This window comes from Notechis scutatus, chromosome 12 (genome assembly GCF_049901735.1).
Source record: "Notechis scutatus isolate UNSWTSFEM ecotype Mainland chromosome 12, rNotScu1.2, whole genome shotgun sequence".
Lineage (NCBI taxonomy): Eukaryota > Metazoa > Chordata > Lepidosauria > Squamata > Elapidae > Notechis > Notechis scutatus.
The window spans coordinates 14,466,352-14,492,818 of record NC_142020.1 but is presented as its reverse complement, the minus strand read 5'-3'; the positions used below and the strand labels follow the sequence as shown (position 1 = coordinate 14,492,818).

Genomic DNA, 26,467 nt, shown 5'->3' with positions numbered 1-26,467 from the left:
GAAACATTGCTCTAACCTCTTCCTGTCCTCTCCCAATGATGGATGTGTGAGATGGTTCCTACATTGGAGATGAGTCCATCTCTGCTCCTCCTTAAGAAGTACCATTGTTCCTTCCAGTCAGAGCTGGTATTCAGCAGGTTCTGACCAGTTCTGGAGAACCGGTTGCGAAATTGTGAGTAGTTCGGAGAACTGGCAAATACCACCTCTGACTGGAGATTTTACGGTATCCTTCCCCTGCTACACCCACCGAGCCACGCCCACAGAACTAGTAGTAAAACAATTTGAATCCCACCACTGCTTCCAGTGCTGACCACTATGAAAATGCATTCAGTGGGACAATTCTTCTGGTCCCTAAACTAACTCTGTTCCCCCAACAAATGTAGCTTTCGCCCAAGTTTCCTGGTTCACATAGGCCCTTCCTTTCTCCCCAGTTGGCCAAGAGACATTTACCTTGAGTGAGGGACATCTTTGTTCCGTCGGAGGATGGAATCATTTCCTGGAGGCTCTGGAGTGGTGGACATAATACTGGCACAGCGATATCTCAGGGTTTGCTGGGTTTCAGAAAGGAAGGCGAGAAAAGAAGCAAACAGAAACCATCAACGATGCAATCACGCAGAGGAAAACACGCTTGTTTGTAAACCAACCAGTGCTTCTGCGTCTACTAGCTTTAACACTTCATTCTATTGTTGTCGTGGAATGCAGTCTGGATCCCCAGGAGGGAGGGAGGGGCTGTATTCCAGAGGAGCAAGAGACGGGATCATTCGTGTGGGAGAAAGAGGGTGAAGGCAGCTCCTCCTCAATGGGTTCCCACAGTATATGTTTAACAGGGAAAATAGTCTGCTTTAGTCTGGCAAGATTCCCACCTGGAGGTGAAGAACAATAAAGAAATCTACTCAAAAGAATCACAATGTATCTTTCTTGGGTTTTTTTGGAGCCCCAACACCTGTCCCACTTACGGCTTTCATCCACCGAGTCCTTTCATTCCATTCGGAATTAAGAACAGAATTTAGGATGGTGGCTGTAACGAAAATCTGATAACCCATTTTATAAGGGGAGTAGGAAAGAAATCATATGGAGCAAAAGGGGGATAGGTGAATGTGTGAATGAATGTATGGAGGAGCACGGGTGCGTAAATGCATTCCAAATATATCTGCAAGAAGCCCAGAGTGATACAGTAGCTGTTTCCACTGCAACCAAGTTGTGTGTGCAGTTTGCATATTAGGCAGAGTTGAATATTTCAACAGCTTCCTATTTCGATTCTTTTCCAGCAGTAATGGCAAGCTTGTGATATCGTATCTGTTACACGGAATATGGCAGTCTTTTCATCACCGAGTAGTGATTTACATAATAACTAATGGGTGGGGTTGTTTTTTTCCTCCCCTGCCTCCTTCTCCCCCAAAGACTTCAATTTAAGCCATGAAATCAGTTTCTCGGGTTTGCCCTGGAACGGTGTGTGTGTGTGTGTGTGTGTGTGTGTGTGTGTGTGCGTGGAGAGATTATTTTAATTTATATTTATTTAATAGGATTGCAAGGCTCTGCTGTCTACAAGAGAGGCAGCTTAAGACGGCTTACAGCAGCAAGGAAAACAAACAGACAAGGCAGTCAAACATTACCAACAGACAAAGAAATGGAACAAGTCTATCAAAACAATTTGAGCAATCACAACACACACCCAGCAAGGAAAAAAAAAATCAATCAGAAAAGACAAAAAGCAAATGAGGGGCATGTACAATTAAAAGCGTTGTGAAAAGAAATATACAAAGGCAACTGTGCGATATTGGCAGAGACCTCAGTTGTCATCAAATCACTCAATGTGCAGGCACTGAGTGGAGCTGATTCATAGAAATAGATTTTTTTTTTCTGGACCCAGACATTGGGGAGTGATTTTAAGCGTCCCTCCTGCTGTTGACACTAATCTTTCTGTCTGCAAACATGTGTGAGCTCTTGCAGAAAAACTGAGCTGGGTGTCCCCATGACTGCAGACAAATATGTCTTTCCTGCAAGCAGAAATGGATTCCCCCAATAGTTTTGGTGATATTTACAAGAAGAATTCATGAGATCTTTTCTCAGCCCAGAAAGTTGATATGAAGCAGGGTCAGCTTTGCAGCTCTGCCCAAAACTGAGAACGTAGACTTAAAAATAATGGATGTTAGGGAACCCTAGAAAGGGGGCAGAGAGGGTCATTGGGGGAAAGAAAGCATACTTGGAAGGTGGTCATTGTGATGGAATTTTATTGGGGGGGGGGTTTCCTGGGAGGGAGTGAAAAGACAATGTGGTTTAGATAGTTTGTGTGAGAGAAAGTGGATGAAGATGGCGCCTTCTCAATGGTTCCTAGAGTAGGTTTTTTAATGGTGCAAGTTGTCTGCTTTAGTTTGGCAAAAGCGCTGTCTACCGGTGAGGAACAATAAAGAAATCTGCTGAGAAGAACCTCAATGTGCCTTTCTTGGTTTTTGGAAGCTGACATCAATCTTGCCAAACTAAAACAGATGACTTGCACCATATACCCTGGGAACTGTTAGGGAGGAGCCATCTTCGCCCTCTTTCTATCACACCAACTATCTAAGCTGCGTTGCCTCTTGATCCTCTGGAATGCAGACCCACTCTCCTGGGAATCCAAACAAGATTCCGTCAGAGACACCCATGCTGGCTGTGGAATTTTGGGAATTGAAGTCCACACATCAAGTGGCCAAAGTTGAGACACATGTGTGGACTTCAACTCCCAGAATTCCCCAGTTAGCCATGCTGTTTGGGGAATTCTGGGCATTGAAGTCCACCGACCTTAAAGTTGCCACAGTTAAGAAAAAAACATTGGTCTGGACTGGGAGTCCCTAAATCTTGCCTAGCCTTGGGTGGGGCTTTGATTTGGAGTCAAAGCTGCCATCTTGAGTTTTTTTGACCCAGCTGCCTCCAGATGCCCCAACTGTGCACTTCTCACCAGCACCAATTCAGAGGAGAAATCCAGATGACTTCAGGTCATCATCACACAACCAAGTGAAAAATAGTTCACTTCACTGCCGGAAGCTCCTGCTTAGAAAACCTTTGGCCAAAGGTGTCTTTTATTCTTCACATAGCTTTTTTTTTATTAACACCTTTTCCCCCCTCTACTTCACTGCCCCTGCTAAGCTGGTGAATCCATTCTTGTGCAATGGAATCTCACAGACAACGGTCAAAAGTTTAAATTGTTTTTCCTTCTTCTTCTTCTTCTTAAAAAATGTCCAACCTTTGCAATTCAACCAGATAATAAAACCTTTCCTGTTTTCTCTCCTTGTGGAACTCAGTGGGACATAAAAACCAGGAAAGATTCCTGGGAATATCTTTGGGAAATACAAATTTAGAAGTTGGAAAGGTGATAGCAAGTGTGTGTGTGTGTGTGTGTGTGTGTGTGTGTTAAACAGAGCAAACTATTAACATTCATGCAGGGAAAAAAATCATATTCAAGAAATTTACACAGCAGGTTGGGGGAAAAAAGCACCCTTTCATTTCTGGAGTTGCAAACAGAGAAAGAAGACACACCATAATTGAGTAACAAGAAAAAAAAAAGGATTTCAAATTCCTTACAATTTTGCTAACTTCGCAGCTGCCCATGGAGTTGTTGATGGATATGGGTTGAGAAGACACTTCAGGGTGGCTGTAGCTGATCTCAATCTTCTCTTCGTTGTGGACAGCTGAATCATCAAACAGCAAACATGGGGATAGTCAGAGAGAAAGGCAAGCAACCGAGTTGTTGGCTTTTAAGTTGTGCCATACACATCATTTAGTGCAAAGAAGACTTGTAATACCTTCTGGCTTTTTACAGGCGGTCCTGAACTTACAACAGTTCATTCAGGGACCATACAGAGTTACAATGCCATTGTTCTGACCCAAACACAAGAAACTGTGTAATCAATCAATGATTCCTTTATTAGGAGAGCCGTCAGCCCAGGCAAAAGGCCTCTTTCTCTCACAGCAGGCTAACAAGTACGTCCAGCAGGAGAGATTAATAGTTGTCTGCCACATCTATTCACCTACACCCCCTGCCTTTTATTATCAGAGCTCGGGTGGGGCTTTGCTAGCAGCAGTGGCTCTTCTGTCCCAAGGACCGGCCCATAGATTTCCACTGCTCTCCTCTCCTCTGCCTTCTGCTCATCCGCCTGTCAGACAACTGACAGGCCACAACTGGCACTGGAAAAAGTGACTTAGGAACATTTTTCACATTTCACATTTCATTTCTGATAAGCAAAGTCAACGGGGAAACCAGATTCACTTAACAACTGTGTGACTAACTTAGCGACTATGGCAAGGAAGATCGTAATACGGGGCTTATTATTTTGGAACAACTTAAATGTTAAGGAAACATCTGAAAAGCCAAGTACAAGAACATGAGTTTTTGTTCCTCTGACCTTGGAGATCCGATGTCCGATTCGTACCGATGGGGGATTTTGTTCTTGGAGGCTGAAAGAGAGCAAGAAATCCCACCTGAAGTTAGGACGTGTGTTCACGTTCCCCATCAGACAAACACCTCTTACATTTTGCCCACAGTAAGAAGTGAATTTGGGCCTCTCCTTTGGAACGGAAGCATCCATGTTCTAATTATAAGATCCCTCTGGTGTTTTGGAAAACTAATTGCACTATTACGAATTTAAGAAGAAAACACCAGGGAAACAAGAGATAGGAGGAATAGATGTGGTAGAGTTTACAAAACTCTTAAGGGGACATCTAAACATGGCATGAAATCTAAGGATCACTAAGGAGCTACAGGTTAGAATCATAGAATCACAGAATTGTAGGGCTGGAAGGGACCTTGGAGGTCTTCTAATCCAATCCCTGCTCAAGATAGGAGTTAAACAAATGATCATAAATTGAGAAGGACTTGTGGAGTTGGAAGGTGGTATCCAGGTCATGCAATCCAACCCTCACTGCAGAGCTGGAACCCCGTTTCAGCCATGAATGAGAGCTGACTGTCTAATGATCCAAAGATTGTCCTCCAGCCACCCAACCCCATATGGATTGTACCTGGAAGCCCTTAATGTTTAATCTTCTTCTAAACTGGGGTGGATCCAAGGGGAAGAATTTACTGTCTTCAGGGGATTCTTCAGAAGTTGAAGAGTCATCTGCCTCTTGGCCGTTGGTTTTGGGTCTGGAGGTTTCCAGCATCTGAGAAATCACGGTAAATGGCAAATTCCGTGGTAAACTCTGGAAGTAGAGAAGAAGATGGGTTTTAAAAACTGGCAAGTTCCATCCAAAACATAGAACAATAGAGTTGGAAGGGACCTTGGAGGTCTTCTAGTCCACCCCTTTGCTCAAGACCCTATACCATTCCAGACAAGTGGCTGTCCAATCTTTTCTTGAAAACCTCCAGTGATGGAACATCCACAACTTCTGGAAGTAAGTTGTCCCACTGATTAATTGAATTCATCTAGGACATTGATCAAGAATTGAGCCCCTATATGTTGGAAGTGTAATAAGGAAATTGGAATGTATTATCACCTACGGTGGAATTGTAAGGAAGCCCAAATGTTTTGGCAGAAAATCCAGAAATGGTTAGAAGAGATGTGCAAATCTAAAATAGAATATAGACCCAAATTTTTCTTGTTGGGAATTAACGTGGGAAAATATGACAAAGATATAATATATTTAATAATCCATGTAATCACAGCTGCAAGATTAGTTTATGCCCAAAAATGGAAATGTAAAGAAACTCCAGGTGAAATAGAAATAATTAGGAAAATTTGGAACTGCGCAGAAATGGATAAATTGACACAAGAATTAAAAAAAATAAGGATGATTCTGATTACTACAAAATATGGGGAAAGTTTTATCACTGGTTAGAAACTAGGAAGGATCAAAAAATATACAAAATGATTAATGTTTATGTATATATTATATACTACATATATAAAATGTAAATATATACTATTCTGTATATAAATTAGCGATGTAAGACAACTAAGGGTATCGGGATGATTGCACCAGGTCCATTGTTTTTAAATGTCTTTTTCTTTTTTGTGTGTGTTTGTTCAATAAAATTTTTAATTTTTTTTTAAAAAGAAAAGAATTGAGCCTTTAAGATGGTCCTTCTTAATTTTCATTGGGACAGACAAAGCAAGCAGCAGTGGAGTATAGCTACCTGGTCGTAACCGTTGTCTTTTGAGAGACGTCTGAGTTTGCATTCCAGGTTGATGATACTCGCTTCCTTCCGGACCATTTCAATCCTCAGGTCGTTGTTTTTTTCTTCCAGTTCCCGAATCTGCTTCCGGTGTTTGTCCTTCTCGATCAGGCACTGGGAATACTGTATTTGGGCCTCGTCCCGGGAGTGGAACGCCTTCCGGAGAGAAAACAATACCAAGAGTTCAACACCATGAAAAAGCTACTGAAGGACTCAAGATCATCATTTCCTTCAGATGGGAAGCCCTCCATCCATCAAATGGTTTGAGCTAACTTACATTCCATCCCAGGGCTACATGCATTAATGATTGTAATATTTGTGATTTGTTTCATTTTGCTCTTTTATATGCATCTATATTTAAAGATATTCCCTGCTGTGAGTGTTCTAGTGAACGAAAAAGGAATTGGCTCCATCAATAGAATGTAATCCATGGGGTTCCACCACCCACATCTCCCCAGCATCTGCTAGCAGAGGTTCCTCGGGTATTTTCAAGCACCTGATCTCTCTCCTTCTCCACCTCTTCCAGCTGTAGCATGACGGTGTTCATGCGATGCTTGTACATCTCACAGTCTTTCCCCAGAGTTGAGCATTTTAACTCCAGGTCTTGCTTCTCTTCAAGGTACTACAAGGAAATAAACGAAGATGATGGTCCATCAAGGATGTCGATCAAGATCTAGCCTGTTCCAAAATGTAGAACTCCACTCTGCAAGCTACAGCTTCACCCTGACGACTTGCAAAAGGGAGGAGGGATAATTGAGAAGATATTGCTTTGAATTTATGGGTTATGACCTTGCTTAAAGCGTGCTAAATCCTAAATCTGGAGGAGATGTTCCTGTAGACAGGAATCCTGTATAGCAGGTAAGACATGGAATTGGTTCATATTCTTATATAGATGATTTTTGGGTAACCCAATAAGCCAAACAATGCCAATCAAAAGAGTATCTTCCGCAAGCCCACAAAACTTTAACCTTAGACTGTCTACTATTGACCTCATCCCTTTCCTAAGAGGTCTGTAAGGGGCGTACATAAGCGCACCAACATGCCTACTGTCCCTGTCCTATTGTTTCTTTTATTTTTTTATTTTTCTTATATGTATCCATGTATTCATAACTATGCTTTTACTTATACCTATTGTAAGCAATTAACAAAAATAAATAAAAATAAAATAAAATAAAATAAAGACTCTAAATTAGGTAGATCTAGGACAACCCTGAATTTCTCTTCACTGTTCCTTCTACTTCTGGGTTTCTATTTTACCTTATCCCGGAGGTCTTCTGCATGACGGATCTCTTCCTGGAGATTAAAGATCTTATTGACCAACTCTTGGCGATCCTCAAGAGCTTCTTTGCGGTCGTGTTCTAGGATATCCAAGATGGCTTTGTCAGAATCTGGCAATCTTGGCTTCCCAGCCTGTAGTAAGGAAGGAGGAACAGGTATAGATTGAGTGGGAAGGGGAAAGAGTGATGTGGACTGATTGAAAAGTGAAAGATTTTCTAATTTCAGATGCCCTTGGCGCGATAGAAGATGAAAATAAATAAACCGCTATTGCAGATCAAAATTTTAGATCAAAGTTTTCCGCTGATTTTTCTGTTGCATCCTAAGTTTGCAAACATGGAAGGGATGAGCAAAGTGATAACATTAGTAGTGATCAATCTGCATTTTTTCTTTTGCTTCCCAGGACATTTCTGAATTAGACACTGCTCCCTAAGTGTTGAGTTTACTGATCCACTTCCTTGTGGGACCTAGAACGCAAAGAACGTTTCCATTCAACACATTTTTGCAGAACTAAACCGGAATATCTTGGAATATCTCCTCCAGGATCTGTCCTTAAGTGGACACTCTCTAACCCAGGGCCACCTGAGCTAGAAATTCTAGGAACTGAATCTCCCATAAAGGTGGTTTTGTAGAAGGCAACTGGAATTTCTTGGGATTCTTTTCCCTTTGAAAACATTTCAGTTTTCATCCGAAAAGCTTCTTCTTCTGAAGGGACTGAAGAAGCTTCTTGGATGAGAAGTGAAACGTTTTCCAGGAAAAACAAAGGAGGTCCAGTGGCCTTTTGCACAAGCACCTTTGGAACAACCATGACTTGAATGGTGGAGAAGCTCCATAAACATCTAGGAATTGGATCCAACCGAGCTGGTGAGCAGCTGGTTCCAGAAGATGGACCAACAGCAACCCATCCAACCTTTAAAGAGGAAGGTGTAACTTTAGAGGTTTCTCAAGGAAACCTCTAAAGTTACAACATCCTATCCTTTATGGCCCCCATGGGCGAACCTTCTACGTCTGCTCCAATTAGTTCCTGCTTTGTTTTTCTGCTGCTTTCTACCCAACTAGTGATTAAATTCAAGTTAGTCAAGCTAACACTTTCCATCTTCCAAATTATTATTTTCAATGCATCTCCTGGGAAGACTGACAGCTGGCCGAAGGGAGAGTGAAATGGTGGACTGTATGGCAGAACAAGGAAGCCGTTGAATTTCTACACCCACAGATCAGAGTGGGGATTGTTTATAGCTCAGGGGGCGGTCTCCATATCTTTTCTTTAAGAAGAACCTGTGAGTTCTGCCCAGCAAGACAATAATTTTGGTTCTCTCCTATTCTCGCTCAACTTTCCAATTCTTGTCAAACTCTGCACTCAGGTCAACGGTAGCTTGCAAGTAGCAGAAATCTGGATTAGGGTTGGATTAAGGTTGACCATTCTTCCCAATTCCTGTACTCGCCCATCTTAAGTTGCAAAGATATATCCTAGATAATCAGATATTAGCCTAGAAAAAATTGCTCACCTGGATTATAGATTGCAGCTCCTGAATTTTGGTCTTCAGCACCTCGTTTTCGTGCTCTAGTTCGAAAACTTGTTCTTTCTTCGGCCGGTTTTCAATATCGTTTTTGAGTTTCAATGACTGGTTCCTCTCCAGCTTGCATTCTTCCTCCACTTTATTCAACTTGTGTTTCAGCTTGTCAATCTAAGGGAGCCCCACAGAGAGGCAAGTTAAATAAAGAGATATCAATCATCAAGTATGTCCTGTCTTCAGAAGAAATCCTTGCTCCATATGGTGCCATAAACAGCCTCGGTTCCATCTGTTGAGATGGTCTCCAAATTGAATTCCCCAAGCCATCCTGGGTACTTTCAAACCAGAATGAAGGACTCTGGTTAATTTTCTATAAGACATATTGCAGAAACAGGAATAATGACTTCAACAACAATTTTGCAAGCGGGAGAAACAACAGAGCCAATTTAAAGCCATTTCAGACATTACTCAACAGGGCTAAAGAATGCAGGAGAGACCCCAAGCATGCCATTAGTAGTTAGATGAAGCTTTTCATCATAGAGTTATCCAAGTTAACTTTCACAATCAAGCATGGAGACAACAATTCTCAGAATTTCCAGGTGCTGAAATCCAACTCCTCTAGGTGTCCATGAGCTGTGTAAAACTCTAGTTTCTAGTCTAGAAGATCATATTCTATTCAGTTGCCATTGAACACTATTTCTGAAGATCTCTAACCATTGGTTATGTTGGTCTGGGATTTTGTTGGATGTGGCGTCACTTATTTTGGCCATTTCGTGTGGGGGAATTCACTGGAGAAAGCAAGTAGGTTTGGAAGAGTAAGCGGTAAAAGGAAACCAGGCCACCAAAAAACATGGTAGCTGGACACCATCAAAGCTGACCCCACCTACAGTGTAGAACAACTCAAAGTAGTAGTACAGGAAAGAAGATGTGGAGAACCCTGGCTGATAGAATCACCAAGAGTCAGACATGATTGAATAGATAACATCATCATCATCATAAATCTGGAAATCCACAGATTTCTTGCTACCACCTCCTACATGATGCCCTCAAATATAGCCTGCCAACCCATTCATTCAAGGATGCCATTTAAATCATAAAGTGCTTTCTTTGTTTGGAGGTGATATATGAATCAAACACTGGTGATTTATTAAAAACATGGACTCAAGACCACGAATGAAATGATCACCTAATGCAAAGATGGAACCCAACGTTCTGAAGAACTTCCTCTCACCTGGAGCTGAAGGTCTCGGCTTCTCATCACGGCCATGTTCTTCTCTTCGCTGAGCTGGGCATACCTCATCGCCAGGTTGTAGTTCTCATCCTTCACCTTGATCAGCTCATCGTTGTAATTGTTCCTCTCTTCTTTCATTTTGTTGTATCTTTCCTGGAACGTAAGCAGCTCGATCTTGTTGAGTTTCAGCTGCTTCCTCTCGTCTTCCATCTGGCGAGATTTGGCCAAGAGCTCACAGCGCTGGGCGTCCTTTGTCTTGACTTGCTGCTGCAGCTTTATGATCTCATTCATCAGGAAGTGAGTGAGACCCTCGTGTCCCTCTTCTACTACGATGAAAACAGAGAAAGAAACCAGCACAACGTAAGTCATCACAACAAGTTGATGGCGCTCAGTAGCGGGAAGCGTTCAATCGACCAGAATGGGGCTAAACACTCTGGTCCAAAAAAACCTCTAGACCAACAGATCTAAGAACAGCCCAGATGGAATAAGGTGAAGCCTAAGAGAGACCCTTAATTGAAAAAGTTTGATTTTTATTTTTCATGTGTGCAAATATAGGTCGTTCTCTACTTATGATCATTCATTTAGGGACAATTCAAAGTTATAAAGGTACTGAAAAAAGTAATTTACAACTGGTCCTTGCCCTTATGACTGTTGCAGCATCCCAGGGTTTGCCATTTGTAATCTTCCCAGCCAGCTTGCAATGAGCAAAGTCATAGTGGGAAGCTGGATTCACTTAATGACGGTGGCAAAAAGGTAGCAAAATTGGGTGTAACTCACTTAGCAACGGCTTTGCTTAGCCATGGAAATTTTTGTCCCAATTGTGGTTGAATGTTGAGGATTATCTGTATGACATATCATCTTCCAACCAGCAAAGTCATTGGGGAAGTTGGATTCACTTAACAACTGTGGCAAACAGTTGTAAAATTGGATGTGACTCACTTACAATTGGATGTGACTCACTTTGGGATTCTTTTCCCAAAGGTGCTTTTTTTTCAAGTGGCAACTGGACTTTCTGGTTCTTCTTTGAAGTTCTTTCGCTTCTCATCCAAGAAGCTTCTTCAGCTCTGGCTGGATGGTGGGGAATGGAAGGATTTATATTCCTTGCAGACAGCTGGTCATTTGCATCCTTTTTGGGGAGTTGTTGAGGTCACCTGGAGGTTTATCTGCGTCCTCAGGGTCACCTGAGTAGTGCAGATGGATGTGGAGCCTTTTGGGTCCAAGTGGCCTCAAGGACTCTCTAAAAAGGACGCAAATGACCAGCTGTCTGCAAGGAGTAGAAATCCTTCCATTCCCCACCATCCAATCAGAGCTGAAGAAGCTTCTTGGATGAGAAGAGAAATGTCTTCAAAGAAAAACCAGAAAGTCCTGTTGCCTCTTGAATAAGCATCTTTGGAAAACCATGACTTGGATGACTGAGAATTTCCACAGACAATGGAAATTCTTGTCCCAATTGTCATTGTACGTTGAAGATTATCTGTATGATATATCAGAAACCTAGTATCGTACATTTCTAGTTCTCTGCCTGGACTCAGCTCCAAGCAACAAAGAACCAAGAAAGTTTATAAAGGATTTCCCCTATATTGATTGTACGGAAAAACAGACTCCTCCAAAAGTGAACCCCACTTACCAACGATAGTGGAAAAACGGCGGGTGGGTTCCTTCCCCGTCACTAATTTGTAGAGTTCAGGATAGTAAAATTCAAGGCTCTCCAAGAAAACCACATAGCCCCTTTCTCCCTTTGTATGAAGGATGTCCAGAAGACGACCTGCAACAAGGCCAAACATTGATCTGGTTACTAAAATAGACAATTTTGCTTTGAAACCAAAATTACAAATGGGATAAGAAGATGTGAACATGGCAGAAGAAGAATGATTGCAGCTGTATAACATGTGGAAAAAATATATATTTGAAATGCAAGCTGTGAAATTACCTTTTCTAGCACCAACCAAAACTACTCAAAAGAACACACCATTAAAAAATAAATTCTGCAGAATATCAAGGCAAGACAGAACAAGCCTTATGCATAACATTTAGCAGAACTGATGCTCTGCATATAAACCTTCCGGAATTTAATACCATTTGTTTAAACACCAAATTGATATGCTGTCCTTCTACTAAAAATTAACATTTAAGGTGGCTTTTACAGTTTCCAAGAATAAAATAAAGGCAATTGTAATAAAACCTGAATGATAAACTAATTGACCTTTAAAGGCTTAGCTAAAGAGAGAATAAGTACTGTGTCTCTAAGGAAGGCTAGTGAAGCAGTCTGAAACTCTTACTATGTGTAGCTTAATCTCTCCAACATGATTCTTTTTTTTTCCAGGCTGGTTAAGATTACAACTTTATATATTGTGCTGCTAATCAGTGGTGGGATCCAAAAATTTTTACTACCAATTTGGTGGGGGTAGCTTGGTGGGCGTGCCTTGGCGTGGTGGGTGTGGCAGGGGAAGGATACTGCAAACTCCCCATTCCTTCCCCATCCCACTAACCTGCTTTCCAGCTCCGTTCTCCTGTGCAGGGCAACCAAAGAAGACCCAGCTGATCAGCTGGGACTCAATGGGAGGCAGAGAAGAGATGGGGTTGGCGGGGCCAGTCAGAGGTGGGATTTGCCGTTTCTCCAAATGACTCAAAATTTCCACTACCTGTTCTCGAGAACTGGTCAGAACCGGCTGAATCCCACCTCTGCTGCTAATAATTCTGGAGATAATTGGTTTGGTATAGTGGTTACTTGGTGCTCTCTGAGCTTGGTGGCTTGTCTTACCAGCTCGGTTGATTTTGGAGAGGAGCATTGGGGAGTTGAGGACCTCATCTTCATCCTGCTCATCCAAGACTTTGCACTGGCGTAGGTATGGGGTCAGCTTGGCGGGATTGATGTAACGGGTCAGCATATGACGATTGCATTCGACGTTCTCCCACAGAGCTTCCTCTTCGTCCTTCAGGGTTTCGAGACAGTCGTCCATTTTTCCACGCTTCTCCCTTAAAGAAAGTGTAGAGAAAAGAAAAGGATAGTTTTGGTCTAGAAAGATCCCACATCTTGTCCAGAAGAAAAAGGTTTACGAAAAGAGAATTGACCGAGTGTAACTTGCACTGAATTTAATACAGGTAATCCTCGACTTACAACCACAATTGAGCCTGTGTTACTAACTGAACAACTGCAACAATTAGCTTAACAATTGTGGCAAGAAAGATTTGTAAGTTGGGGCAAAACTCACTTAACAACTATCTCGCTGATGGCTAATTTGTCTGAATGCCAGTTCTGTTTTGCAAGAATCAATCAACACTATACTCCACAATATGGGGTTAGGAGATACTGAGCTGTATAAAAATAGTGAATGGGATTTTGGCAGGATGACTTGCTACTAAGAGAAGACAATGTCAATGGGGACATGAGAGAAGCTGAGTAACTTGGACTTACTACTCAATCTCATGGGTCTGGTGTAGTAAACTCTAAGTATTTCACTTTTCCAGCCTGGCCTTTCCCAGATGACAGTGAGGCTGTGCCTTCTGGGCAGAGTAGTCAACACCCAGCTGCAGCCCCCACAAATTTGAAAGCTGCCCGTGGAAGGAAGGCAATTGTGCAAAATTTTGCAGTTTTATTATGGCACAAACTCTCATAGATTCTATGCATGTTCATCAGATGTCCTGATGCTTTACCTCAAAGCAAAGAACCATCTAAAAGTTCAACAGCCACATTCACTTCCCTTTTGAAAAATAAAAAGCACCATTTGCATGGTTTTTTTCTTCTTCTCTCTTTGAACAAATATTTTTAGGTTGCAATTAAGGATGGCCATTCATTAATTTTTTACCACCGGTTTTTCAGCTATGATCTGAAGTGCACTTCCTAGAGACATGCAATCTTTTCTCTAAATTGCACCACCAAACAGCAACAGAAATCTCTTTTTTCAGCCTTTTTTTTTTTTTTTGCTTTTCACTTAAACGGAGGAAAAAGGCTAACCTAGATAGCAGGAGGCTTAGAAAGATAACCTAGAAAATCAACTTATGCAGGAGGCCTCAGAACAACACAGTTGAACATCTTGTATGCGGACAAGTGGTGTGCTAAGCCAGGAGATTGATACTGCAAGCCAGATAGCTTAGAGATCCAGGTTTTGTGGATGGTCTTAGAATGATGGTTCCCAACCTTTTGTTCCCAGTACAACATACAACAAGGCTGCTGATATGTCTACTAATTTGGCACTGCCCAAAAAGCAGGAGCAACAGGAAGAGAGAAGGAATTGCTTCACAGAACTCAGCAAACCTCAAGCTGGCAAGAATAGAACAGAATAGAATAGAATGTATGGAAGGGAAGGGAAGGGAAGAAGGAAGATGGAAGGAAGAGAAGAGAAAAGAAGAGAAGAAGGAAGATGGATGGAAGGGAAGAGAAGAAAAGAGAAGAAGGAAGATGGAAGGAAGGAAAGAAAAGATAAGAAGGAAGATGGAAGGAAGGGAAGGGAAAAGAAGAGAAAAAGGAAAGGGAAGAGGAGAGGAGAGGAGAAGAGAAGAGAAGAGAAGAGAAAAGAAGAGAAAAGAAGAGAAGAAGGAAGAGGGAAGAGAAGAGAAGAAGGAAGATGGAAGGAAGGAAAGAGAAGAGAAGAAGGAAGATGGAAGGAAGGGAAGGGAAAAGAAGAGAAGAAGGGAAGGGAAGAGGAGAGGAGAGGAGAGGAGAAGAGAAGAGAGGAGAAGAGAAGAGAAGAGAAGAGAAGAGAAGAAAAATATTTTATTGACCAAGTATGATTAGACACACAAGGAATTTGTCTCTAGTGCACAAGCTCTCAGTGTACATGCAAAGTGACAGACTAATAATATTAATACTAATAAGAGGGGGTAGTAGAGAAGGTGAAAAGAATATTAGAACATTAGAACTTCCTCTTACATTGTCCCTCACAGTCAATTCTTCCTGGCATTGCTCTGATAGTCTTGTCTATATACAGGTGCAGCATCCCTCCCCCAAATGAAACAGGCCAGCGGCTCACACTTGCTTGCAGCAAGCACCGTGTTGGCATTTACACAGAGAAGAAAAAAAGAGTCACGAAGATAAGTGAATGGAGACAAGGAAGATCACCGAGGGCCAAAGAAAACATATTCAGTGTTGATGCAGCTGTGGTCATAAGCATTGGGGAGGTGATGCTATGCAGCCTCCCGCCAGCCCTGTGGTTGTTACAAATAAGTAAAATGTACAGTAAGACAGAGAAATGATTGCTAGTGCGAACATCCATTCCGGCAGAAAATCCACCTCACCGTCAGCAAACATGGGGGTTAGCCAATGACAGGGCTGCAGAGCCAACCATCTGTTGTTTATCCAGCAAACCATGGCTTATGAAAAAAGGACGGCCCATTTGAGGCTTTAGAGAATTGATTAATTGCGGAAGGTTTTTGCATCCACGGGGGTTTGAATGTTGGCTGCTGGAAGCTGTGATGATAGAAATAATGCAGGCATGAGGCAAAGTGAGGGCTTAGCAGAAACCTGTCCCAGAGAGTATGATGAGACGTGCAATGCCTCCTTGGTTGTTTGATGTAGTCATGGGTAAATGTAAAACAAATGTTGCGATGCCAGATTGGGGGTGTGAATGGGAGGGTTCGTTGTATGCTGTGGTACTGGGTTTGGGGTTGAAAACTAGAATGTTTTGCAGGGAATGTAAAGGAATCCCTTGACTTAAATTTTGAGCCCAAAATTTCCGTTGCTAAGCAAGACAGGTGTTAAGTGAGTTTTGCCTCATTTTATGATCTTTCTTGCCCCCGTTGTTAAGTGAATCATTGCAGTTGTTCAGTAACATGGCGATTAAGTGAATCTGCTTCCCCATTGTTAGAAGCTCACAAAAGGTGACCATATGACCCCCGGGACATTGCAACCGTCATCAATATGAGCTAGTTGCTAAGCATCCAAATTTTGATCACACGACTATGGGCATATTTTTTTAACAGATTAACAGAGTTGGAAGGGACCGTGCAGATCTTCTAGTCCAAACCCCTGCCCAAGGAGGAGACCCTACAAAACAGTCATCAATCAGGGCTGTTGTGACTTCAAACAGTCAATAAATGAATGATCATAAGTCAGGACTACCTGTAGGGTAGAAATAAAGGGAATGGCTCTGGAAAATAATACCCTTAAACCCAAGGAAAATAGAGTGAATATTTGCACATTATGCACAAATGTAGGAAAACTGAAGCAGGCAGAAGGTTTTCTCAGGACTTGCTTAGCTAAATCAGTGGTCTTTCAATGTCCCCAATTCCCTGCAAACTGGGAATAGCTTGCAAAACAGGTACAAAATCGTTATTCGGCAATCAAAACAGGTACAAAAATTGTTATGTGGTGATCAAAACAGGTACAAAATGGTTATGTGGTGATCAAAACAGGTACAAAATTCTTATTCGGCGATCAAAACAGATACAGAATTATTATTCGGCACTTTAAGAGAAGAAATCAAAGTGTTTGGGAAGATGTCAACCAGATACTTGGGGCTTTTAAGAGAAGCTTCATCCTTCTGCTGTTCATCTTCATCCTGTCTGATGAACTTCAAGTTCTCGCCTGTCTCCATCTCCCTCCCCACTTCTCCCTCCTTCTCTTTTGCAAAACTTCCCCCTGCCTTCACCTTAACCAACCACAAGGAGAGCTTTAAATAGCTACAATATGCATGGGCTTTATCCCACTTGTTCTCATAGCCTCTGATTTGAGTGGCACTTCAGGGATGACACGGAACTGTCTCAAGTGCCCGAGTGTCATGGAAACCTCCTGGCACTATTTTCCCATGGCAGATGTGAAATTAGCCATGTGGGCTGGCCAGGAACAAAGGCTGGAGTTCCCCTGTGCAGGCTTTGAAATGTTCAAATTGTAGCAACAACAGTGAGTTTATTGTTTTTTTTTCTCCTTCTCCTCCAAACAGGATTATTGTACAAAGTAATCTTAATTTTGCAGAAAGGTTTGCATTGTGAAGAATCCTGGGTGCTCTCTGAACTTGGTTGTTTTCTTGCAGACGTTTCATGACCCAACTAGATAACATCATCAGTTGGAAGGGAGACAGAGAGCAAACCCCACCCCCTTCTAACATGGATGCTGTTACTTAGTTGGGTTGTGAAACGTCTGCAAGAAAACAACCAAGGTCAGGGAGCACCAAGGTGCCCACAGTCCTCCTCCTCCTCTCCACAAATCCACCCCCTTCTAGCACTGATGATGTTACCTAGTTGGGTAATAAAATGTCTGCAAGAAAACAACCAAGTTCAGAGAGCATTAATAACTCCTCAGTTCAACTCTGAGTTACAAATACACTATTGATAAACGGAAGCACTCTACTCCATCAAGAGGAATATGGATGATCCCCGACTTAGGACCAACTCTTTAACAACCGTTCAAAGTTCTGATGAACCCCCCCAAAAGATACTCATGACCCAGATTCAAAGTTCTGATGCCCCCGTGTTCATGCTGGGGCACTCAGCAACTGCCCCACAATTTATGTCTGTTTGCAGCATCCCACAGTCATGTGATTGTGATTTATGATTATTATTTTTTTGCCAGAAATCTGATTGAGTTTACAATGGGCTCACTTAAGGACCTCTACGTTTGCAAAAAGGATCACAAAATCGGATAGGTTGAAAACTGATAGTTGTATTGCTCTGTCTGCCTGCAACGCACAAAAGGGAGGGACTTGTATTGGAGTGAAACAATCACACTCAGCAATGTCTGCAACTATCAGGAAGTTTACTCAAAAGAAACTGGCCGACGTATGGCCACAGATTAACAATCCAGGTGGGCTTTCACATCATCTGCTCCAGTGGTGGGATTCCAAATTTTCTACCACCGGTTCTGTGGGCGTACCACCGGTGTGTGTGCTTTGCGTGCACTTGCACATGTACAGAGGATTTCCTACTGACCTTCTGCAATCCTGTACTCTCCCTGTGTCTTCAACAGTTGAAACACGGCGAGCCGCTGTACCACAGGAAGCAGCTTCAAAATCAAGACATAAAGGTCAGATTGAACTGGGGCAGGTGGGAGGGCCCAGAAGTTGATCCTTGGAGCAAACCAGTTCACTCACAGATGATCCTCAGAGCTACCAGTTTGGCCAAACTGGACCAAACCAGTTGAATACCATTCCCCCCAAATCTTTTCCTAACAAATGAGTCCACTCTTTTCCAAACAAATTGTCAGCCTCAAGATATCTTCACCCCTCTCTATTCTTTATTTGCTGCTATTTGCTGTTATACCATTTTCTCTTTCGGCTGCCATGAAACGGTGGGAGGGGGGAAACTTGGAAGGGAAGAAGGCAGGAGGTGTTTTGCATTCCTTTGCTGGGTTAAGAAGGGGAGGGGGGATTCTTTTCTTTAACTTTCCATTTCTTCGCTAGCCTCTGTCCTTTTCTGCGCAACTGCAAACTTTTATCAAAATATGTCAAGGTCACTGACAGTAGCCTCATCATCACCTGGAGATGACCACATGATCCTATTCAGAAGTTTTAATTGGAAGAATAATTTGATCTTTGGAGGGAGGGAGCAATTCTATCCTTTTGTATATGTGTTTTGCCCGCCAGTTTTTTAGTTTCGGAATTGATTCTGTTGCTACCACATCATCTTCCAGTAAAAGAATAATTCTGCTCTACACCATGGAGTCTGAGTATTTCTTTCTTGGGATTTAGAGGGAGCACAGTCTGACACAAATGCAGATGCTAGAGTCCACTGAGAAATCAACAACAACAACAACAACCACAAGCCGTGGCTAAAGGGAACCAGGGTTTACTCCAAGCTCGGTATCCAGATCCTAATTACACAAGATCTCACCAGATCAGGAAAGCAAGACCACACGAGCACACAAATCTCTTTCTGCAAAATGTATGTCTGGCCTTTCCAGTTGTTGTTTTGTAAAAAACGAAACACCCGCCTGCTCAGCTTTGTGATGGCACCTTCTGGCTGATAAGTTTGGGGAAATCATTCATAACTCTGTTCTGGTCTTCACCAGCTCCTCCTTTGCCGGAAACCAGCCAACGGAGGAAGTGAGTAAAATGTCAGGCAACGACACCCCCAGTTTATCTAACGCAGGCTTTGAAAAAGGAGAATGAAAGGAAGGGAGGTTTGGGCAGCCACCCAAATCCTGCTTATCTGTTTTTCGTAACAAGGAAGCAAAGAGGGCTGCCGTGCAAATAAGTCACCCACAGATGACACTCTGCCTGCCTGCGTCTGAACACAACCAGGGATGGGCTGCTGGGGGTTTGCAAGGGTCAGGGTTGTCTCAGTGGTGCTTTTTCAGAAGGCAACTGGACTTCCTTGTTTTTCTTTTGAAGATGTTTCGCTTCTCACCACCCAAGAAGCTTCTATCCTGTCAGAGCTGAGGAAGCTTCTTGGATGAGAAGAGAAACGTCTTCAAAAGGGGGGAAAAAACCCCCAAGGAAGTCCAGTTGCCTCCTGAAAAAGCGCCTTTGGGATACAACCACCTGCAAGTTTCACCTTCCTTAGGTTTCCATGCCACCAAAGGGGAGAGAAGGAACGTCACTCCGGAGGATCAGGCGGAAGCAGGTTCAGCAGGAGACGGTCCTGCGGTTGGACCGACCGGGTCTGCGGCCTCACCTGGTGGGTTTCATGAGTGGGAACGAGATGTTGGACATGCGATTGAAGGAGGTCATTGGCCTGCTTGTGCCCCTAAAGTGGAAAGGCTGGGGTTGGCAAAATCAGGAGGGAGGGAGGGAGGAAAGAAGGAGGGAAGGAAAAGAAGGAAGGAAGAAAAGAAAGGAGGGATGGAAAGAATGGAGGGAGGGAGAGTGGAAGGAAGAAAAGAAGGAAGGAAGGAAAGAAGGAAGGTTGGAAGAAAAGGGAGGAAAAGAAGGAGCGAGGGAGGGAGGAAGGGAGAAGGAAGGAAGGAAGGAAAAGGAGGGAGAAGGAAGGAAAGAAGGAAGGTTGGAAGGAAAGAAAGGAGGGAAGGAAAAGAAGAAGGGAGGGAGGAAGGAAGGAAGGTTGTAGTAATCTTGTCCAACCTAGGATACTCCAGATCTGCACATGAACCAGCCAACCAACCAGAAGAGCATCTATTTGAAGGAGGCTATTCTTAATGAATTTAAGGACAAACACCTCCCCCTACCCCCGACCATGGAAAGTTCAATCTTTGGAAGGAAGAATGTTTAAGCTGTCATAAACACAAAAAGAACAACACTCCAAACTTTCATGCTGTGAATACAGACAAGAAATTCCAGACTGGAATGGCCAACTTTTCGTCAGATTTCAACCACCCTGCACTTACTTCAAGCTTTCTGACAGCCCATTCTTCTCTGTTTGCAAGCAAAGGAGCGGTTGGACGGCAGCCAGCCAGAGCAGCTAAATTTATATTTGGGAAGTGAAAGTGCCCCTATTTATTTTTCTCCAGAAAAATCTAAAATCCAGAGCTGTGCCAAGCCCTGCTCTTCAGTCCAACTGGCAAAGCGATTTCTGTTCTGACATTAATCTTCTGATTGCCAACTGATCCCATTCACCGGGGGACAGGAGCAGAACACACCACAAATACACACACACACACACACACACACTGATACAGACACAAACAAGGTATTAAAGTTGAAATCGTGGCCTGTACAGGAGATCATCCCAGCTTCTGCACATGCTGGTTCCAAGAAACTTGGCTCTGAACCTATAGCTCCTGGGAAGAAAAGATACAGCCATAATTCATGCTTTTAGTTTATGCATCGGTTTATGGCATATGGCAGCAAACCATAGGGCCTTATTAAAACAAGCCTGTTTCACAGATGCTGGAGATGGCGGTACCTTTCTAAGGTTTGGAAGCGAAACCAGGTTTGTATCTGGAAGCAGAAATGCCAGGCCATCTTAGGGGCATCCTACGGACTAGGAAAACGGGAGCGAAACATTTCTCTACTGCTCTTATGAAAACTGCAGAGATCTATTAATGAATGACCAGGAATGGAGCTGAACACAAAGGAGCTTTAAAAAAAAAAAAAAAGACTTTAAACCCTGAGAATAATCTCTATCCATGCCCTCCGTGTGTGTGTGTGTGTTTGTTTGCGTGTGTATTTATCAAACACACACAACTTTTGATGGTTTGCATTCCGAACAGCTCATCTTTCCCCTAACAAAATGCAAATGTCCCAAATAAACCTACCCGCTGTTAACCCAAATTAAAAATGACATGTAAAATACAAGGAGGGGGAAGAAACCCACGTGAAAATACCTGCCGTTATCCAGAAGGAGCTTCGCTAGAATTCAGCAGGTTTTTGTCCTTCCTGAGGGATTAAGTCCCACCTGTAAAATGCAGTGAAGGTTTTACTTCCATCCAAAAGAGGGGAAATTGCTCGCCTCGCCCGCAGAAAAGAGAGGCAATTAAAAAGGCTGACGAGAAAATTGCACGGGAGAAGGGAGGCGATGGGATCCAGCTTTTTTCTGCTCTGAACTTCCTCGCTGCTCATCTGCAGCAAGCAATAATGCAACTGGAAAGTCCCATTTTCAGCCTAGAAGGCCCTGCTGACTGACATGGCACCCCCATAGCACTTGAGTTAGAGGTTTCTGCTCTGACAAACTCACTTGGCGTTACTTGGATTCAAGCTGAAATCCTTAGGCTTGCCTGTGAAGAAAAGCAGTTTTAAAACTCCGGTTCACTCAACCTCAACTCAGCCTGGCCCCAGTTAAGATAGGACTCTAAACCTGAATGGTGGTTTATATGAGCACACCAGGGAACTAGGGCTTTCACTGTCTTGCTAAGCTACAACTGTTTAGTATGGTTTGCCAGTGACTGTGATGCATGTGAGCTGTAGTTTAAGCTCAGTGTTTCTCACCCTTAGCCACTTTAAGATGGGTGGACTTCAACTCCCGGAATTCCCTAGCCAGTTTTGAGAATTGAAGTCCACCCATCTTAAAGTGGCTAAGGGTGAGAAACTCTGGTTTAAACACAGCAAAGTTATGGTTAGTATCGGTGGATAATCAACTCAAGTCAACACAACTCAAGCCAAGTCAACACAACTCAACTCAAGTCAAGTCAAGTGAAAAAAAAAAACATAGCTGGATTTCTAGAACTGAAAACTCCACGGAATCCGGTCCATTTTGACCCACTTAGATGACTTGTGAAATGCCTGAAAAACAATGGACAGGAAGAATGCTGAACAATTTCTATGGTGCACCTCAAAATTCAACAGAAAGAAAAGAGACCGAGAAGATTTGCCAACTGTACAACCTGTCCAGTGGAAAACTTGCCTAGATGGATGCTTAAAAGCCATCTGTTTTTGGAGAAAGGATATTTAAAAAAGAATAGCTGAAACTGGATGAAGGAACTGGACATAAGTCACAATTTTCAGGGCCGTTGTAACTTTGAATGAGTGGTTGTAAGTCAAGATCTACCTGAATTCACGTGTCACATATGACAAGTGTGTAAACATCCAGCAGAAGCTACCATAAGATGTGGGGAGAGCAATATCAGCACGCATGTTACACAACTCGCATTTGCAGAATGATGTAATTCAATGTCTCTCGACTTTTAAGAGTGTGGACTTCAAGTGTAGACTTTGAAGAGTGCGGAGTTGAAGTCCACACACTTAAAAGTTGCCAAGGTCAAGAAATACTGACCTAACTGATGCCTGTGACATCACTTCCCTTCCTTAAAAGATCCTAAATTTGGTCCTTCTGATTAAGCCCATTTAGGAGGGAAAAATATTACAGGATGGGAAGCAGCGCCTGGGAAAAATATCACATGAGAATGTACATACAGGCAGCAAGATTTCAGATATGATCTGGGTATTTTCAAGATTAAAATTATCTCCGGGCATGCAAATTAAGCTAATAGGATAATAATTTTAATCGCTCACTGCAGAGATTTGAGTGCCTCAAATTAAAGGGACTTCAGGAGTTGCAAACAAGAATATGAAAGGTTCACATTTAATTACAGCTTTAATCTATGCACATGCAAACATGCAAACATACACACAACCTCGCTGTTGTCATACAAAAAGACAGGGTGAGTGGGAATTATGCTAACAGCGAAACGGCGCGTATAGAAAATTTTGCTTTTGAAATCCAGACTTTTCTGGAAAAACAACAACAGCCAAAGGGACACTATTTGGTACAGAAACAAGACTTTCGGATTAATTATTTTCCCCTCTTGTCCTCCGACTTTTTTTCTGCCAGATGCCAAGATGGTGAGGTTTGGCTTTCTCACAGCTAATTTCTTAGCCTATTTACTTGGGAAATCCCTAGATTAAAACTCTGGGAAGGCAGCACAGTTCAAACTATGTTAACGGAATGCAAAAGCAAACTAAACCAGTTGCTTGCTGCAGGAACATGCAAGGTCAAATTCTGAAACTCAGAAGTCGCCTGGTCCATGAGAGGGGTGGCATATAAATTTAATAAATTTAAATAAATTTTAAAACCCTCACAAGCTGCTTATAATATCTCTAACTGTTTCGTGTAGCAGAAACAAACTTTTGTGGCCTTCTGATGCACTTTTGAGTAAGTCCATCTGGCCAACATAGATATTTCCAACCTGGAGGACTACATCCACCCATATCGCAAAGGTGTTTTTTTAAGAGGCAACTAGGCTTTCTTTGTTTCCCCTTGAAGATGTTTCATTTCTCATCCAATAAACTTCTTCGGTTCTGACTTCAGTTCAGTTGGAACTGAAGAAGCTTCTTGGATGAGAAGTGAAATGTCTTCAAGGGGAAACAAAGAAAGTACAGTTGCCTTTTGAAAAAGCATCTTTGGGACAAACATGACCTGAATGACTGTAGCTTTTTGGGGACTCAACACAGCTCAATGGGAATGTCAACGGGTCAGGAGGCAAATCGACTGTCCATGGAGCCAACTAACCAGCTCACAACTAGGAGCCAAACTAAGAACAAGAATTAGAAAACTTTTTCATGTTCAGCAAATATACATTACAATTCCAGGTCAGAAGCACACCAGTTTGAGGAAATTCATCTCAAGAACCTCAAGGATGGTGTCCCTCCATCTTTCCTGCAGAGATCAACAGCCTGAGGCCTCCAAGGGTTTGTAGGAGATCCCAAACCATCTATCACATTTCCATCTATCGCAGCCTCTTTAAAAATTGTGGTCCAATGGCATTTTATTAACAAGTGAAGGAAACGAGTGAAGTACAGGAAGAGCAAGCTATTAACTGCATTGAAACAAAGGAACTGAAGATGGATGAAATTAACATGAAAAGGGCAACACATTTTGACCTGGTCCTGCCTAATCCCATGACCTGGGCCCATCCAACTATTTGGAAGGAGACCTTCTGTCTGAATTTAGAAGCCAAGGGAGGTTGCCACCTTCCCAAGGATCGCCCACCCCAGTGTCTCTGCCAAGGAAGATCCCCTGGTCTCTGGCCGTGTCTACTCACCACATGGACCAGATCCATGGAGAGCAATGGATCCCTGTCTTGCTGAGCTGGCACGATCATAAATCAGCAAGATCTCTCCAACTTTCCATGGGGAGGTTTGAAGGACTTTCCATCTTGCTAAGACTGAAGAGTAGGACTTGAGACTTGGATTCTCGTTTCCCCCAGCAAATCAAAGAATTATTGGTTGGTCAATCAAAATATCCAGACAGCACCAATGGCCCCAGAATCATGTCACCTGATCACTTCACCAAGACACAAAGGGGCAGGGAGGATCGTGCCTCCCCCGCCCAAATCTCCACCGGGGGAGAAACCACTCAAGGAACTCAAGAACTCAAGGACTCTACCTTCAAACTCCACCAGAAGTCTGGATATCGATGCGTCCCATAAGGCGAAGATGCCCAACTCCTCCTTCTGGGCCACTTGATGAGCCCTTTCACCAGCTGCTCCACGGATTTCTTTATCTTTCCTGCAAGCGGTGCCAACTTCTGCCTTTCCTCCTGCCTTGTGGGTGCCTCTCCGAGGCACAGGACACCGTAGGGCAATGCAGCATGATTCCGGAAACACCCGCCTACCCCCCTCACACTCCTTTGCAGACCTGGGGCCTATTTATAGCAGGGAGGGAAGGCCCAGCCTGCCTCACTTCCCCTTCTCTTCGGCTCAGAGACAGTTCTCAGCACAGTTCCTCCTGCGAGAAGCAGAAAGGAAGTGTTGTGTAGGAGTCCTCTCCTCACCTCTCAGGGAGAAAAGAGCTAAGGGGACATCCAAGCACTGCCAATGAGTTGGGGGTTGAGAAGAAGGACGTCTGGAGGATGACCATCTCCAACGAAAGGGAGGAAGTGGTTGAAGTCCTCAGATGAGTTGACCAAGCAAGCGTAAATCCTCTTAGTGTTTGAGAACCTTCCCATGAGAACCTTCCCTTTTCTCTTGATCCATGATGAAAGGACTCCAAAACTCGTTGGCCGGTCTTCTGGTAGGACCAACCAAGGAAGAAATGGGGACAGCAGACACTTCAACGGGGAGAGGGAATGGGATAATTTGATGGAGGCCTATTTTGCTGTTGACCCTGGCAAAGGAAGGTTCAAGAGCTGTTTGCACAAGCTTTGGGTGGACATTAAGGAACATCTCTAACCCTGTCCTTAAGCATAGGGTCAACTTCAGGACTTCCTAAAAGTCAGTGCTTGATTGGTCTCTAGTCAGCTGCAAAACAGGCTCATCCTGTAGCTCAGAACGAGAAGTTTCCAAGCGTACATCTGATGCTAAGAGGAGCTGAGCAAAACTTCTGCCAAAGAAAGTTCCATTCAATGTTTTGTCTATTATTTGCATATTTCACTTTGCATTTGTTCATCATGAAGAAAGAGGAAGTGCATCAGACGTTAGCAAGAGATCCTTTCCTTGGTTGATGCTCTCCCAATGTCTCTTCATAGTGTGAGATATCTGCTGGATATCACTCAGATCTTCTTGCAGCTCTCTTTCGTCGTGAGGACTAGAAACCTGACTCTTTTTCTTTCCCTATGGCAAAAAGTTCTCCTTTTGAGTGTTGTGCTTGCAACCCGATTGCATAATTTTTATTTGGAATAACAACGGGCTTCAAATCCATGGAGGCGATGAGCAATATTGAGCTCTTAGTCCTGACGGCATGGTCCTTGTTTAGTGATTGCCTCATTTAGTGACTGTTTGCAGGGAAGATAGTGACGAAAAAGTCCCTCTGTGACTTGAGCCTACAATAGGTCTGTAAAGCAAAGGAAAGCTGAAGTCAAATCACTTAGTGACTGTTTCACTTAATACCAGTCCCAACTGTGGTCATTAAATGTGGACAAGTTGTATTGTAGAAAGAATATGATCGCTTGATTGTTGCTTCCCAGAACTGGAGGAAAAAGAAGATGACTGCACAGAATCAGGGTGAGATTTTTTGGACCTGTCATTTCTTATGTCAGAATCAGAATCAGACCAGAGGTGGAAGGGACCTTGGAGGTCTTCTAGTCCAGCCCTCTGCTCAAGCA

The 26,467-nt window shown here is 43.0% G+C and overlaps 1 protein-coding gene across 7 annotated transcripts in view; it reads right to left on the bottom strand.

The window, feature by feature from the left end:
- The window catches only part of CARD11 (caspase recruitment domain family member 11), a 46,031-nt gene that overhangs the window by 18,069 nt on the left and 1,495 nt on the right, over nt 1–26,467 (bottom strand). For 2 of the 7 annotated variants that reach the window (XM_087942206.1, XM_087942205.1), the window contains exons 2-12: nt 12,924–13,138; nt 11,790–11,927; nt 10,163–10,488; nt 8,926–9,105; nt 7,403–7,555; nt 6,642–6,767; nt 6,107–6,301; nt 4,993–5,172; nt 4,380–4,431; nt 3,559–3,665; nt 451–551 (exon numbers count right to left, since the gene is read on the bottom strand). In XM_087942206.1, coding sequence (XP_087798332.1) covers nt 451–551; nt 3,559–3,665; nt 4,380–4,431; nt 4,993–5,172; nt 6,107–6,301; nt 6,642–6,767; nt 7,403–7,555; nt 8,926–9,105; nt 10,163–10,488; nt 11,790–11,927; nt 12,924–13,122 — 1,757 coding nt within the window. In that variant the 5' untranslated portion in view covers nt 13,123–13,138. Of the gene's footprint in view, nt 1–450; nt 552–3,558; nt 3,666–4,379; nt 4,432–4,992; nt 5,173–6,106; nt 6,302–6,641; nt 6,768–7,402; nt 7,556–8,925; nt 9,106–10,162; nt 10,489–11,789; nt 11,928–12,923; nt 13,139–20,893; nt 20,959–24,811; nt 25,127–26,467 lie in introns of those variants that run through there. The other 5 variants (XM_087942204.1, XM_087942207.1, XM_087942209.1 and 2 more) reach the window with 5 other exon arrangements.